Source organism: Artemia franciscana, chromosome 9 (genome assembly GCF_032884065.1).
Source record: "Artemia franciscana chromosome 9, ASM3288406v1, whole genome shotgun sequence".
NCBI classification, from domain to species: Eukaryota; Metazoa; Arthropoda; class Branchiopoda; order Anostraca; family Artemiidae; genus Artemia; species Artemia franciscana.
The window spans coordinates 11591269-11605727 of record NC_088871.1 but is presented as its reverse complement, the minus strand read 5'-3'; the positions used below and the strand labels follow the sequence as shown (position 1 = coordinate 11605727).

Below are 14459 nucleotides of genomic sequence, written 5' to 3'. Positions count from 1 at the left end.
ATTACTACTAATACTGCGATCGTGACTATGACTTTGGCTGCTACTTCCGCTGCTTCTGCTACTTCTACTACTACTATTGCTACTTCTAATGTTACTGCTACTTCTACTATTACTATTACTACTGCTACTACTACCACTACTACCACTACTACCACTACTACTACTATAACTAGTACTACTACTACTACTACAACTACTACTAGTACTACTACTATAACTAGTACTACTACTACTACTACAACTACTACTAGTACTACTACTACTACTGCTACTATTACCACTACCACTGCTAATACTACTACTATTACTACCACTTCTTCTACTACTGCTATTATTACTGCTGCACCTGCTACTATTAGTGCTATTACTGCTACTACTATTACTACTACTACTACTACTACTACTACTACTTACTGCTATTACGACTAATACTGCCACTACTCCCACTACCACCACTACTTCCGCTATTGCTGTTATTACTATTGCTGTTATTACAGAAGCAGTGGTTTTACTACTAAGTTGAACCTTCCAAAGAAATTTGAGGAGGATGTAAAACTAAATCAAAAGACACTATATTTATCCTGATTGACAAAAGGGTGTCGGTGCAATAGCTAAAGTTACAATCGAAGTAGTTGCGGTCGTAAGTAGTTGGGGTCGCAGTCGCAGTTGTAGTAGCTATAGTAGTAGTAGCAGTAGAAGTAGTAGTAGTAGTAGTTGAATACACAAAGTGTCTTCTTGGTTATTTTTACAAAAGATACTCCGAAAGTTTCAGCTTAATATTAATTTAATATCACAAGTAGTTAAAGTCGCTACAAGTCACAGTCGCAAGTCAGAATCGCACTCAGCTGCAGTCATAAGCGATTGCCGTTGCAAGTAGTCAGAGTCGTAGTCACACATAGTCGCAGCTACAAGTGGTTGCAGCAACAGTCGTAAATAGTCGCAGCTGCAAGTAGTCACAGTTGCAAGTTGTCATAATCACAAGTAGTCAAAGTCATAATTGTAAATAGTCATAGTTGAAGTCGCAAGTAATTACAATTACAAGTAGTCACAATTGTATTGTAGTCATAGGTAGTCAGGTTTACAGTCACAGTTGCTATAGTTCCAGTCGCTATTAGACGCATTGGAAGTATTTGCAGTCGTCATCAGTGGCAGTTGCAAGTAGTCGCAATCGCTGTCGCAGTCACTACAGAAGTCGCAGCAGTAGGAGTAGTAGCAGCAGTGGTAACAGTAGCAGTAGTTATAATAGTAGCAGTAATGGCAGTAATAGGAGTAATAGTAGTAGTTTGTACATTGTGTCTTTTGGACTGTTAAACAGCTTCCTAAACATGCCCTGAAAGTTTCAACTTAATAACTTAAACTGTTCCTGAGATATTGCTAATGCGCCCGTATGGCAATCTGCTTGCACATAGTTTCGCATTCAACATTCCCTGAAAGTTTCACCTTAATAGCCTTAGCTTTTTTGGAGACTCAATATCAACGATATTACTTTTTCCCGATAACAAGACCTATGTGTAAACAATTGGTAGCTTGAATAACTTACCACCTTTGCCCCCAAGGGATGTGAGGTTCATATCACCCCTAAAGGAATAGATATTTGACTATTTTGAACAAAACGATGGTCTCAAGATTTAGGTTAGATCTCTCTGGGGGATGGAACAACTGAAAGAGGCTTTGGAGAGGGACTGGGGGCCCTCTGGTTACTTGTGTCTCTTAAAAAGGGCACTAGAACTCTTAATATTTTCAAGAACTCTACAGAACGGAGATCAAGACGGCTTCATCATACAGAAGACTAAATATTACACAGATTTTCAATTCAGATGACTACTAACCCTCACACCCATCCAGTCACAACCATCCAAAACTTTTATTAAACATTTGTTGAACAAAACTACTGCTGATGAAAAATTTTGACTGAACATTTAAATTTTGTCTAAAATTTAAACTATAATCCAACTTTTTAGTTCTTCTAAAACACTTTACAAACATTCCCAGAATCCATCAATAATAAAATTATGTCAATTACATGTGAACAAAAATTAACTTGAAACATTTACCCCAAAAACGTTTTCCAAAGAAATGCAAAGAACTATACCGAAACCTAAGACAAGCAGAAGTGAAGCAATATAATAATTTGAACTTCAAACGAATAGAAACGAATTATCAATGAATCAATGAAACCTAAAACTGCACAAAACTTCAAATAAATAGCCATGTCATGTAAATAGATAACGCATTCAGCAAATGAACGCTAGGACAAAACAGAAATTAAAGCCTATGATCAAGCCAAACTTAAAACGAACAGAATTTACCATAAACAGGAGTAGGGCTACCCTTCCCTAACCCTTTTAAATGTCATAGTGTCATTTGGGCTTTACTTTTGAATTTTTTTTTCTTCGCTGTTTATCGTTTTTGTTTTTGTTTATTTATAATACTTCGTACTTTGTGTTTTTATACTTTTACGGGTAATAAAGTTCGTTAATTCATTCATTCAATACTGAAAAATTAATGATATTTCAAGAAATTATTATCATCATTTTTTAAACAATCAGCCTACTTTCATTAGTTCTCTCCAGCATAGAATCTTGAATCTTGAAGAGAGGATATATCTGAACCCGAAAAAGAGATATATTTTTCATGATGGTAATGAGAAGCGCCTAGAAATTTAAGAAAATTTAGGATCATGGGGGACTGAGCCCTGAGGTTTTTATGGCATACGTGAAAATTATAAGTAATTAGATAATACCAGCAAGGTTCATGAGGTATAGTGAGGGAAGGGAATGGAACCAATTCTTCACGTACGCTGTTCACGTAGCTTCATAAAAGGAGCTACAAATCGCCAAGTGTATTCATATGCTTTAAAAATGAACCTTAAAGGTTGATATCATGAACAAAATTAAATTAAATAAAAAGGGTCAAATAGTTTTCAATTTATTACATTAGACCACGATATAAAATTAAACAGTTATCTTTACTCTAAGTGTAATCAATTCAACTTTGTTTTAAAAGTCTCCTAAGGATTTTTCCAGTGGGTGATTTTGGTATAGCCTCCATAAAGACTACTCCGCCAGCAAGCTGCTTATGAGAAGATACCTTTTCAGCAATAAATTGGCACAGTTGAGATTCGTCTAAGTCAGATCCTGAAATACGAACAAGAAAAATCATAAATTCAGCCAGTATAAATCTAAGTTTTGATTGTTATTATGATTTTCTTTCTTTGCTGTTGTTGTTGATGATTTGACGAACAAAAACAACGCTGTTCAGAATGCATAGCGTTTTCAATAAAACACAAATGACACCCATACCGTTTAGAGTGTTTGAGAGGAGGGGGTAGCACCACTTTTATTCTTGAACCTCGAGTACTCATATAATATTATTTTTGTTGTGTTGTTGTTAATACTATTAATAAAAACAAACTGTTTAAAGTACAACTCATTAGTAGCTGAATGTTTTGAATAATTGTTTGCAGAAAAACTCAAACTGTATATTTTTGTATATTCCGATCTTTTATGTAATTTTTGTTGTGTGAGAAGAGCAAATGCAATAGCTCGCCAAGAATATCTATCGAATAAAAGTGCTGCACTAATTAGTTTTGCTACATAAATTATCACCTTTTGGGTATTATTTGGTGTTTAGCCTAAACTATTATTTTTCTACAGGAAGCCCGACAACGCCTGCATTGAACGCTGAAGCAGCAAAAGAAATGGGCTGCACTGCTATAACTTTGGTTGAAACTTCTGCTGCACAGGTACTATTTTATGCATTACATTGGCATTGATGTTACATGACAGAAACATAACATATTTCGTCATTTGTAGTTATAATTGGATAATTTTGTCATTATTTATCGTGATGGAAAGGCAGTGTGGCCTTTGAAATTACCTATGGAATTAGCCAGGGTTTCCGACCCTGGACCATACATGGTAATCTTTTCATAGCTTCTTACTGTAGCCTTTACTTCAGACTTTGCTAAATTATGCATGTCCGATTTGCAGCGCTGGTGGTCAGTTTATATATTAATTATATATATTTACGTCCTTACCATATATAAAATATCCAGTGTTTAATCACCATGCCCGTTGATGCCCATTTGAATTACGTTTTATGTTTGTATAGATTCTTTTCGTAATAAAGCCTCCCAGGAGACTGTTATACTACACCTTATGTTTGCATAGATTCTTTTTATGAAATTCAGTGCATATAAACGTTCAACCTTCATCCGATCCCCTGAACCACATTTTTATATTGTCAATAAAATTGGCAATGTTCTAAGTTCAGTGACGTCTTTAATTCGAACTATGTCCTTTCTGTCTCATTATCAGAGGCTGGTTAAATGTCTTTCATTATAAATTCATGCGGCTAAAGACAAATTTACTGATTCAAGTACATGTTAAACAAATGGTCATTGTTTCATATAATAATCAAACTATGAGCAATTTCCATAATTTACATCACTTGTCCCTGGGACCATGTGGTCAATGTCCAGATACATAATATTATCAAACCTAGAAATACTTTTTCAACATAACATAACGAATAATTTTATAACATAATACTTATATAACATAACATATGCATAACAGGAAGGAGGCAAGGAATTTAGGCAAGAATTTTTAATTCAATTGAAATTGTTGAATTGACACCTCATGACTTAAAATCAAAGAATAATGTGATGAGTATGCTATTGCGTAAATAGAGAATAAAATATTCACAAGCCGGATGCGTGCAAAGTGCCATGGCCCGGTCGAAGCCCTGTCTCCCGGTACTAGGCCATGAGACTGGCGGCAACCCAACTAAGCGGCAGGTTACGAGACATCCAACAATTTAAAGGATGTGCAAGGTTTTCTTCAGTAACTTTATGGAGAAAATTAATTTTTGAACTTACCAGGAGGGGCACTTACTCTCCCCCACTATATTTTCTGTTTATCCCTCGGATTTCAAAAATATTTTTAAAGGGTGTTTTTCATGTAAAACTTCTCCTTTTCGGTATTTCTTTTTAAAAAGAATGATAAAAAATAACAACATTGTCTCCCTTAGATTTTGAAAAATTCATTCACCCTCCCCTAGGTTTCTGTGAGTTGATACCACCTTTTAGGAAAAGTTTATTCATTTAAAACTCAGTTAAATTAATCGCGTAAAATTAATTATTAAATTAATTAAAACTCATATTAAAGTAATTCTTGTCAAAGCTTATTAACGGCTCATCAGACATGCTATTTTTTCTTGTTATTTTTACTTTCATACAAATCTTTTCAAAGACCCTTATATGGTATCTGTAATATCTTAATATTTGTAATGGTATTCATAATAAGAAAATAGTAATAAAAAATCTTGCTAAGAATCTTTATATCCCAAGTTTGGTAGTTTTTTTCCAAGTTTGATGTCATGTTGTTGAGCTAACTTTTCATTTGTCAAGAACTAAAGAGGGATTTGATTCCTTCATAAAAGCAGAAAGGAAACCATAAAGATAATTGGAAACCTGAAAAAGCTGACTGTTGCCAAATAATTGATTGAGCTATGAATCATTTGCTTTTATTATGTTTTTATACAAAACAACATTACTGTTCAGAGCAGAGATGTGGTCTTAGAACACATTTCTTCAAAGAAAAAAAAATTAGATCCCCCAGAGATAATTTTACAGACCATTAATAGACAAGATTGAAAATAGAAATATCAAAATTAACCAAAAATTAAAATTGTAAATCATAAATTAAATCAATTACTTGATCAAATAATCCGTCAAAAATAACCACATTAATCAAATTAATTTACAGTAATTAAAACTAGTTAATCTTATTAAATAAAATTAATTGACAACATTTGAAAACTAATTTTTAAAAGTATAATTTCCTGTTAACTGTTTCAACAGGAAATTAACATAACTGGAAATTTCAAAAATAACTGTTATAGTACAAAATTTTACTTTAAGCTTGGTATTAATTGTAACATTTTCATCACAAGAAAGTAAACTGCGAATATTGAGCATTTATTTTAATATTTGGAGGCATTTTGCTCAGTTACAGAATCTCACAAATACGATGTCATTTCGATGCATTCAGTACTAACAGTATTGAAACTCCCATAAACACCTTGTTCATTAGGGCATAAAACAAAGAGAGTACAATTGTAATTTACTACTGACTACTTTTCCGGCAGGTCAAAAACAGTAAAAACGAAGACACTTTTGAACTAAGGAATTTGAAGATGCTAGAATTAATTCCTGAACTCAGCATGTTTCTTCTACGCGCGTCTTAAACTCAGTATAATAACTCGTCCTACTCACTGACTTCCTCCCTTACATAACCTTTGACTTCCTACTCTCAGACCATGAAGGGTTGGTAATTTCAAGCGAGATGAATCAAACAGTTCGTGGTAACAAACTGTAAGTAAAGAGTGACATGGCTCAGCAGTAACCGAAACTCTGAAAAACGGAACTTTTACCAATAGATGCATCAAGAGAATTGGATTTATATTCTGATTTCAAATGCATAAATTTAATCAAGTTCAGCCTTTCCCATCAAACGTTACGAGCATGAGAAAATTTGCCGTGTTTTTAGAAAAGGGAAAAACACCCTCTGAAAGTTATAGAATCTTAATGAAAATCAATCCATGAGATTCATCCTATCAGATAACCCTACAGTAGAGGTTTAAGCTCCTATCTGCAAACATGTGGAAATTTGAATTTTTTGCCAGCAGAAAGATCACGGATGCGTGTTTATTTCTTTTTTTTTCACAAGGATGATCGTACCGACCCAGTTGTCCTAGAAGATCACGACAGGGCTCATTCGAACGGAAATGAAGGCTCTAGTGCCCTTTTTAAGTGACCAAAAAATTGGAGGGCAACTAAGCCCCTCCCCTACCACTTCTCTTCACGCTCATTTTTTCCCCAAAGTCACTTGGTCGAAATTTTGAGACAGCCATTTTGTTTAGCATAGTCAAAAAATCTAATAGCTATGTCTTTGAGGATGACTTAGTCCCCCACAGTCCCAGGGGGAAGGGCTGCGAGTTATGAGCTTTACCCATTGTTTACATATAGTGCTGGTTATTGGGAAGTAAACAAAAGTTTTCAGGTTTTTTTTCTGGTTGGGGGGATCTGGAGGAGGGGTTACGTGGGAGGATCTCTCCACGGAGGAGTTTTTGATGAGGGAAGGGAATTTTATGTAAAGGGGGTGCCGGATTTCCCAACATTGTTTAGAAAACGATCAGAAATTTTAAAAAAACTAAGTTTTTTCGACTGAAAGTAAGGAGCAGCATCAAAAATTAAAACGGACAGAAATTTTTTCGTATATGAGGGGTTCACCCCAAGTCAATACATCGCTCTTTACGCAAAGATTTTTTTGTCATTTTACAAGAGTTATTTATTCTAATTAAACTGCCTTTGTGATTCAGAGGTCATTTAAAGAATTGGAACAAAATCGGAACTTTAGCGTAAAAAGTTAGGTATTTACAAGGAAGTGAACCCCCTCATATTCGTAATAATTTCTGTTTGTTTTAAGTTTTGATGTTGCTCCTTACTTTCAGTTGAAAATTTGTTTTTAAAATTTAATTATGGTTAAGAGTTGAGTAAGTTATCCAGAAACTCATAGCTAAATTCTGCTAGAAAGTTTTTTCCCGATCTGTCATAAAATTTAGGAACGCCATCAAGTCCCTGGAGTTTGTGTCAGAGAATTGAGTATTGCTCGGGACCTCCAAGAAGCTTCATGGGGGGGGGAAGCGCTTAGGTTATAAAAGTCAGTTAGGTCAAACACATTCTCATTGGTGAATAAAGAAAACTTAAATTTTGTTAGACATTTCTATCTGCTGAGGAGTAAATGGGAATATTGTATTTTACAAAGCGTATAAACGTCATCGAAAATCCATAAACGTGGTCGAAATATTCGAATTTGTTTTTACCGGTTTTCACTGTCTAATAATAAGATTTTTCCCAATTTGCACTTTTATTTGTTTGTCAAGTTAAGTTACGCATCAAAACTTACCAGACTGAGAAAATTGGCTCCTTTTACGTAAAAAACGGGAAACTAATTATTTGGAGTAACCACGTTATAATAGCCACCCCTTAATGGTGATCAGTTTTCTTAGAACTGCAGGCTTCCTATTAAAGCCTTTTTTTATTCAAGATAGACTTTAAAAATCTTTAGCCCTGCCCGTTATGAATAAACGCGTTTCGTCATTTGAGTTCCACATACTCACATCAGCCTGTCATAGGTATAACTACGTGGAAGTTAAGGGTAATGATCCTCACATCAGCCTGTCATAGGTATAAAATACGTGGAAGTTAAGGGTAATGATTCTCACATCAGCCTGTCATAGGTATAAACTACTTGGAGGTTAAGGGTAATGATTACCCATGGTCCGCTTTCCCCAGTCGGGGGATTCAAAGAGCCTTGAAGGTCGTACTAGATCTACAGATACCTATGACAGTTACAGGTCTTCAAAAATTTAAATACATCACCCATGAGACCTACAGAGGCTTTCTTGCAAGGAAAATGATGGTAATTGTATCAACTGCTCCATTTAAGCTGGTAGCAAGGCTGAATTATTTTTTTTTGCTAACTACCCCTCAGCAAAGATAATTATATAGCTAAATTTAATTTTTCTTGAAGCACAGATGATGATAAGGTTGACCTGATCAACCCTTACAACTAGTATATTTTTTTTCACGAAAGCCTCCTGGACATCCCCAGCAGTACTCAATTCTCAGATAAACCTTCGGGATGTGAATGGTGTCTCAAAATTTTAGATAAGCACAGGTGACAAAAAACTTTCTTTCAGGCTTTGACTATCACTTGCCCCATAACTTACTCTTTATAATAATTTACCTTGTTTGATAATAGCAGCCCTTCCCTGTCAGCGATTAAGAAGTAAAGTTTACTAGGAAGACCAGGGGCATTCCTTACTGATTCTTCGGAATCATGTAGATTGCGCAGCAAACAAAAAAGTAAATTCAAAATATTGGTTACAGCAAGTTTTAAAATTTTATGTATTTTTCTGACCCTGCTAAAATTTATCAGCAGGAATAAGGATACGCCTGTTAAAAATATACTGAATTTCTAACTTTCTGGACAAGAAGAGAAACTTTTCAATTATTGTTCTAATATCGATACTTCGTCCTATGTATCAATAAAACGTTATCGACATTGAAAATGGCGGAGCACTACGTCGATAAACACTGTATCAATATCAACATGATAGAATTGCGTTTAGGAATGTTTTATTATGCTGAACTTAAGACGCAAGTAGAAGAAAACTGTTGATGCTTAGTTCAGGAATTAATTCTAGTGTCTTCAGATTCCTTAGGTTAAAGTTGCTTGGCATTTCCCATTTTTTATATGCCAAAAAATTAGCCGTTTTTAAATTTTCATTATGTGGTTATAATGCCCTTCGTGTTGCTCTTGTCTCGCCCTAATAAAGACGGTGCTTACTGGCTATTTTATTACTGTTAATACTGAATTGTTAGAAAAGATACCGTATTGGCAAGATTCTGTAACTGCGCATAAGCCCTCAAAATGTGTAAAAAGTACTTTTTATTATAGCTTAGATTGCTTTTGCTGAAATTGCCAAAATTGGCATCAAACTTAAAAACCCAATTTTGCAATTTATATAATTTTTTATTAGTAAACTTATACTTTGGAAATTAATTTTTTTCATCTTTTAATTTCAAATTTAATCCATACTGTAGTAATATAGTTTATAGTAGTTGTGGCACCCAAATTAAAAAAATGAAAGAAAAGAAACTCAAGTGAAAAATCAGCAAAAAAAAAAAATCGAAAAGGCCTGGAACCAAAAATTTTGAGAAGGCATAATTCTTGTTCGAAGACTTAGTTGTTTTTGGGGATAAACAACAGTTAAAGTTTGAATGAAAAGAGTTGTCAAATTTAACTAATAAGCAATTTTTTTTCGCGGTTCAATGTGATTACCCTGACGAAATGTGATTTTGGACAAACAACTTCATATTTTGAAAACAACCAAAAGAAAAAATAAGAAAATCTTGTGTTCCGTAAATTCAGGTATTCAGGATAATCAGGAAAATAAGATTTTTAGGTATGAATAGATTTAAGATGGGTTAGGGGAGGAAAAATGTTCTGACCTTCATATTGTTGGTATTTGAAGAGACCGGTCAAGTAAGGTTATCTCTTTTTAGGGAGTAAATCATAGCGATAAATCTTCACTACGACTTGCTGTTAAATCAGCAAATAGCAGTCCAAATGATGAAAGTGGATCAAGGTTATCGATTCGGTAAGTTATTTGTTTTTTGTATGTTTGCTGGAATTTATTCCACCTTTTTCTTAGAATATTATACTTACCTAGTTGCACTTGTGGCGGAATCCAGGCATTTCCACCTTGCCCGGTATCAAGAATCCTAGAGACCTGTTTTGACCGTCTAGTGTGGCCTGCTGCTAGCTGCTTTGCAACTGGGAGCCATAGGGCTTTCCATCCGTGATCGAACTTTCCAAAGCCCCATTAGGTTCAAGATCTGGTCTAACCAAGTTCCACCAGTTTTTTTGCTTTCGTTCTTGGCTTCTCTTCCATGAGCTGAGGGGCTCAGCTAGGAGGATTCAGCGAGGCAAGTACTCTGAGGGCCTCCGTAAGGTATGACCCAACAATTTCAGTCAATGCTCTTTGGTCGTAATAGCAACACTTCTCTTGATACAACACATTCGCTGTGTATGTACGTTTGATATGCTATCACTCAGGTATAAAATGGGGATACTACGCAGACAGGTATACTCAAACACCTTCAGTGCATTTTCATGTAGTCGTTTCACTGACCAAATTTCTCATCCATAAAGGAGGATTGTTCGAACCAAATAGACTTGAAATTTAGTGCGTGTACTAATTTCAGCCCGTTCCACAATGGTTTTCTGAGGGAAGCAAAGATCGCCTGTGTTTTCTGCAATCGTTGTTGAATATCACCGTCTGAAGATCCATCAGTACAAAGCTGGGAGCCCAGGTATGTGAAGCTGTCGACCTGATCCAACTTTACTGTATTTACTGTATTTACAGCTAGCGAAATTGGATCAGTGTAATTTATTGCCATGAATTTTGTCTTCCCTGTACTGACTTTAAAGTCAATGCGATCTGCCCAAGTACCCACATCATCGAACATAGTTTGGGCTTTCCTGGGTCTGAGAGGATTTTGACATCATCAGCGTAGTCAAGGTCTTCAAGTGAAATGCTCTGTCCAATCTGAACTCCTGGATGAGAAGATAGTGCATTCTGAAGCACCCAATCAATACTGCAGTTAAACAGAGTCGGAGGAAGGACGCAGCCCTGTTTTACTCCAAACTCAACCGAAAATTGTTCAGTCTCTTCTCTGTAAACTTGAACTCAGCTCACTGAACCCTTGTAGTATGCTTTAAGCAGTCCGAAAAATTTCAGGGGCATTCCGTAATTTTCTAGAACACAACAAAGTTTTTGGCGAGTGGTCGAGTCGAAGGTGGCAACAAAGTCCATAAATATCAGAATCAGAGGCAAATTATACCTTTGGAACTGCTGACTTAAGTTAAGTGGTTAAGGAGAATAATCCCAAATTTTTTTTACCGCAATGTCAACATAGCTCAAAAGAAACAAGTTTTTTATTTTTAACCTGAAAAATTGTTTGGATTTAGCAAGATCACATAATATATATATATATATATATATATATATATATATATATATATATATATATATATATATATATATATACTAGCTGTTGGGGTGGCGCTTCGCGCCACCCCAACACCTAGTTGGTGGGGGCGCTTCGCGCCCCCCCCCCCCCCAAGCCCCCCCGCGCGCGTAAGTCGTTACGCGCCATATTAGTTACGCGCCATTGTAGTTGTGTCCCTATGTCCCACCTGTGAATATAGATAGATATATTATATATATGTTTTTAACTACGTAAAACTTGCGAATATACAACATTCTTTGCTGTCCCATTGTCTGTGCATATAAATAGATTGTCAGGTTTACCGACTCTTGAACATGCAACATATAATGGTCCATGGGAAAACAATCCGTATTCAGATCTATACCTCATGATTCTAATGATTACCCTTGAGCTTTGTTGATGGTGATTGCTAATCGAACATTCCCTGTCCCGGTGTCCCGGTCGTCATTTATATCCCCCTGTGCCCCCCGGCGTCCCCGTTGTAGTTGTGTCCCTGTGTCCCGGTCGTCATTTATATTTTTTACTTATGTCCTGGTCATTATGGCTTATGTATGGTCATTTATATTCCCTGTGTCCCGGTCGTCATTTGTATCCCGGTGTCCCGGTCTGTATATACATTCGTTTTTTAGTTTTGTTTTTCTCCTTTATTTTTTTCCTTTTTTCTTTTTTTTCTTTTTTAGTTTATTTAGATTTTTAGATTTTTTAGTTTTTTTATTAGTTTTTAGTTTTTTTTTTCTTTTTAGTTTTTTTGTAGTTTTTACCTTCTTTTTAGTTTTTTTAGTTTTTTTTTTTACTTATGTCCTGGTCGTCATTTATACTCCCTGTGTCCCGGTGCTTTGTTGATTGCTAATCGAACATTCCTTTTGTCCCGGTCGCTTTCTCTTTGAGTGTCGTCATACCTGGTTGGTGGGGGCGCTTCGCGCCCCCCCAAGCCCCCCCCGCGCGCGTAAGTCGTTACGCGCCATATTAGTTACGCGCCATTGTAGTTGTGTCCCTATGTCCCACCTGTGAATATAGATAGATATATTATATATATGTTTTTAACTACGTAAAACTTGCGAATATACAACATTCTTTGCTGTCCCATTGTCTGTGCATATAAATAGATTGTCAGGTTTACCGACTCTTGAACATGCAACATATAATGGTCCATGGGAAAACAATCCGTATTCAGATCTATACCTCATGATTCTAATGATTGCCCTTGAGCTTTGTTGATGGTGATTGCTAATCGACCATTCCCTGTCCCGGTGTCCCGGTCGTCATTTATATCCCCCTGTGCCCCCCGGCGTCCCCGTTGTAGTTGTGTCCCTGTGTCCCGGTCGTCATTTATATTTTTTACTTATGTCCTGATAATTATGGCTTATGTATGGTCATTTATATTCCCTGTGTCCCGGTCGTCATTTGTATCCCGGTGTCCCGGTCTGTATATACATTCGTTTTTTAGTTTTGTTTTTCTCCTTTATTTTTTTCCTTTTTTCTTTTTTTTCTTTTTTAGTTTATTTAGATTTTTTAGTTTTTTATTAGTTTTTAGTTTTTTTTTCTTTTTAGTTTTTTTTGTAGTTTTTACCTTCTTTTTAGTTTTTTTAGTTTTATTTTTTACTTATGTCCTGGTCGTCATTTATACTCCGTGTCCCGGTGCTTTGTTGATTGCTAATCGAACATTCCTTTTGTCCCGGTCGCTTTCTCTTTGAGTGTCGTCATTTATTTTTTTCTTTTTTAGTTCTTACCTTTTTTAGTTTTTTTTAGTTTTTTAGATGAAAATTTTTTTTAGTTTTTTTCTTTTTTTTCTTTTTAGTTTTTTATTGGTTTTTACCTTTTTTTTTTAGCTTTTTTAGTTTTTTTTCGTTTTTTCTTTTTACTTTTTTTTTTAGTTTTTATCTTTTTTATTTTTTTTTTATTTTTATTCTTAATTTTATTAGTTTTCTTTTTCTCTTCTATTTTTCAGTTTTTTCCTTTTTTTTAGTTTTTTTTTTAGTTTTTAGTTTTTTTTAGTTTTTTACCTTTTTTTAGTTTTTTTTTAGTTTTTTTAGTTTTTTAGCCTTTTTATTTTTTTTTATTAGTTTTTAGTTTTTTTGTAGTTTTTGCTTTTTTTTAGTTTTTTCAGTTTTTTTTTTAGTTTTTAGTTTTTTACCTTTTTTAGCCTAAAATTTTATTAGTTTTCTTTTTCTCTTCTATTTTTCAGTTTTTTCCTTTTTTTTAGTTTTTTTTTTAGTTTTTAGTTTTTTTTAGTTTTTTACCTTTTTTTTAGTTTTTTTTAGTTTTTTTTAGTTTTTTTAGTTTTTTAGCCTTTTTATTTTTTTTTATTAGTTTTTAGTTTTTTTGTAGTTTTTGCCTTTTTTTAGTTTTTTCCATGACGTCACCTGATCCATCCACAGATCCACACACAGACAACTTATTTTTATATATATAGATATATATATATATATATATATATATATATATATATATATATATATATATATATATATATATATGTACATGTATTTAAAATAAATATAGCTCTTGCTTTTCTTCTTAGTCTTTTCTGTCACTTTTATTTTTCAATAAGGACAGAACAGTTCCAAAATTTGCATATATATTCGTAGGCTTCCCATTCTGAATAATTGAAAAACGAATAAGAAATTCTAATAAAACCATATAAAAAAAGAATTGTGAAGATCTGTGTACATTAAGTTTAAAGCGAAGAAAAAGGCCACAAAAAGATAATAGCCTCTGAATAATGGTTTCTTAATTTAAAATAATAAAAGACCAATTCTGCACAATCTGGATTATCTAAAATGTATCTGTAGGAAAGATTAGGCCACCTAGT

General features: G+C 34.4%; 1 protein-coding gene across 3 annotated transcripts in view; it reads left to right on the top strand.

Moving 5' to 3' along the window:
- Nucleotides 1-14459, top strand: part of LOC136030997 (synaptotagmin-4-like) — a 340989-nt gene that overhangs the window by 69037 nt on the left and 257493 nt on the right. For all 3 annotated transcript variants that reach the window (XM_065710157.1, XM_065710156.1, XM_065710158.1), the window contains exons 3-4: nucleotides 3657-3745; nucleotides 10139-10233. In XM_065710157.1, coding sequence (XP_065566229.1) covers nucleotides 3657-3745; nucleotides 10139-10233 — 184 coding nt within the window. The remainder of the gene's footprint in view (nucleotides 1-3656; nucleotides 3746-10138; nucleotides 10234-14459) is intronic.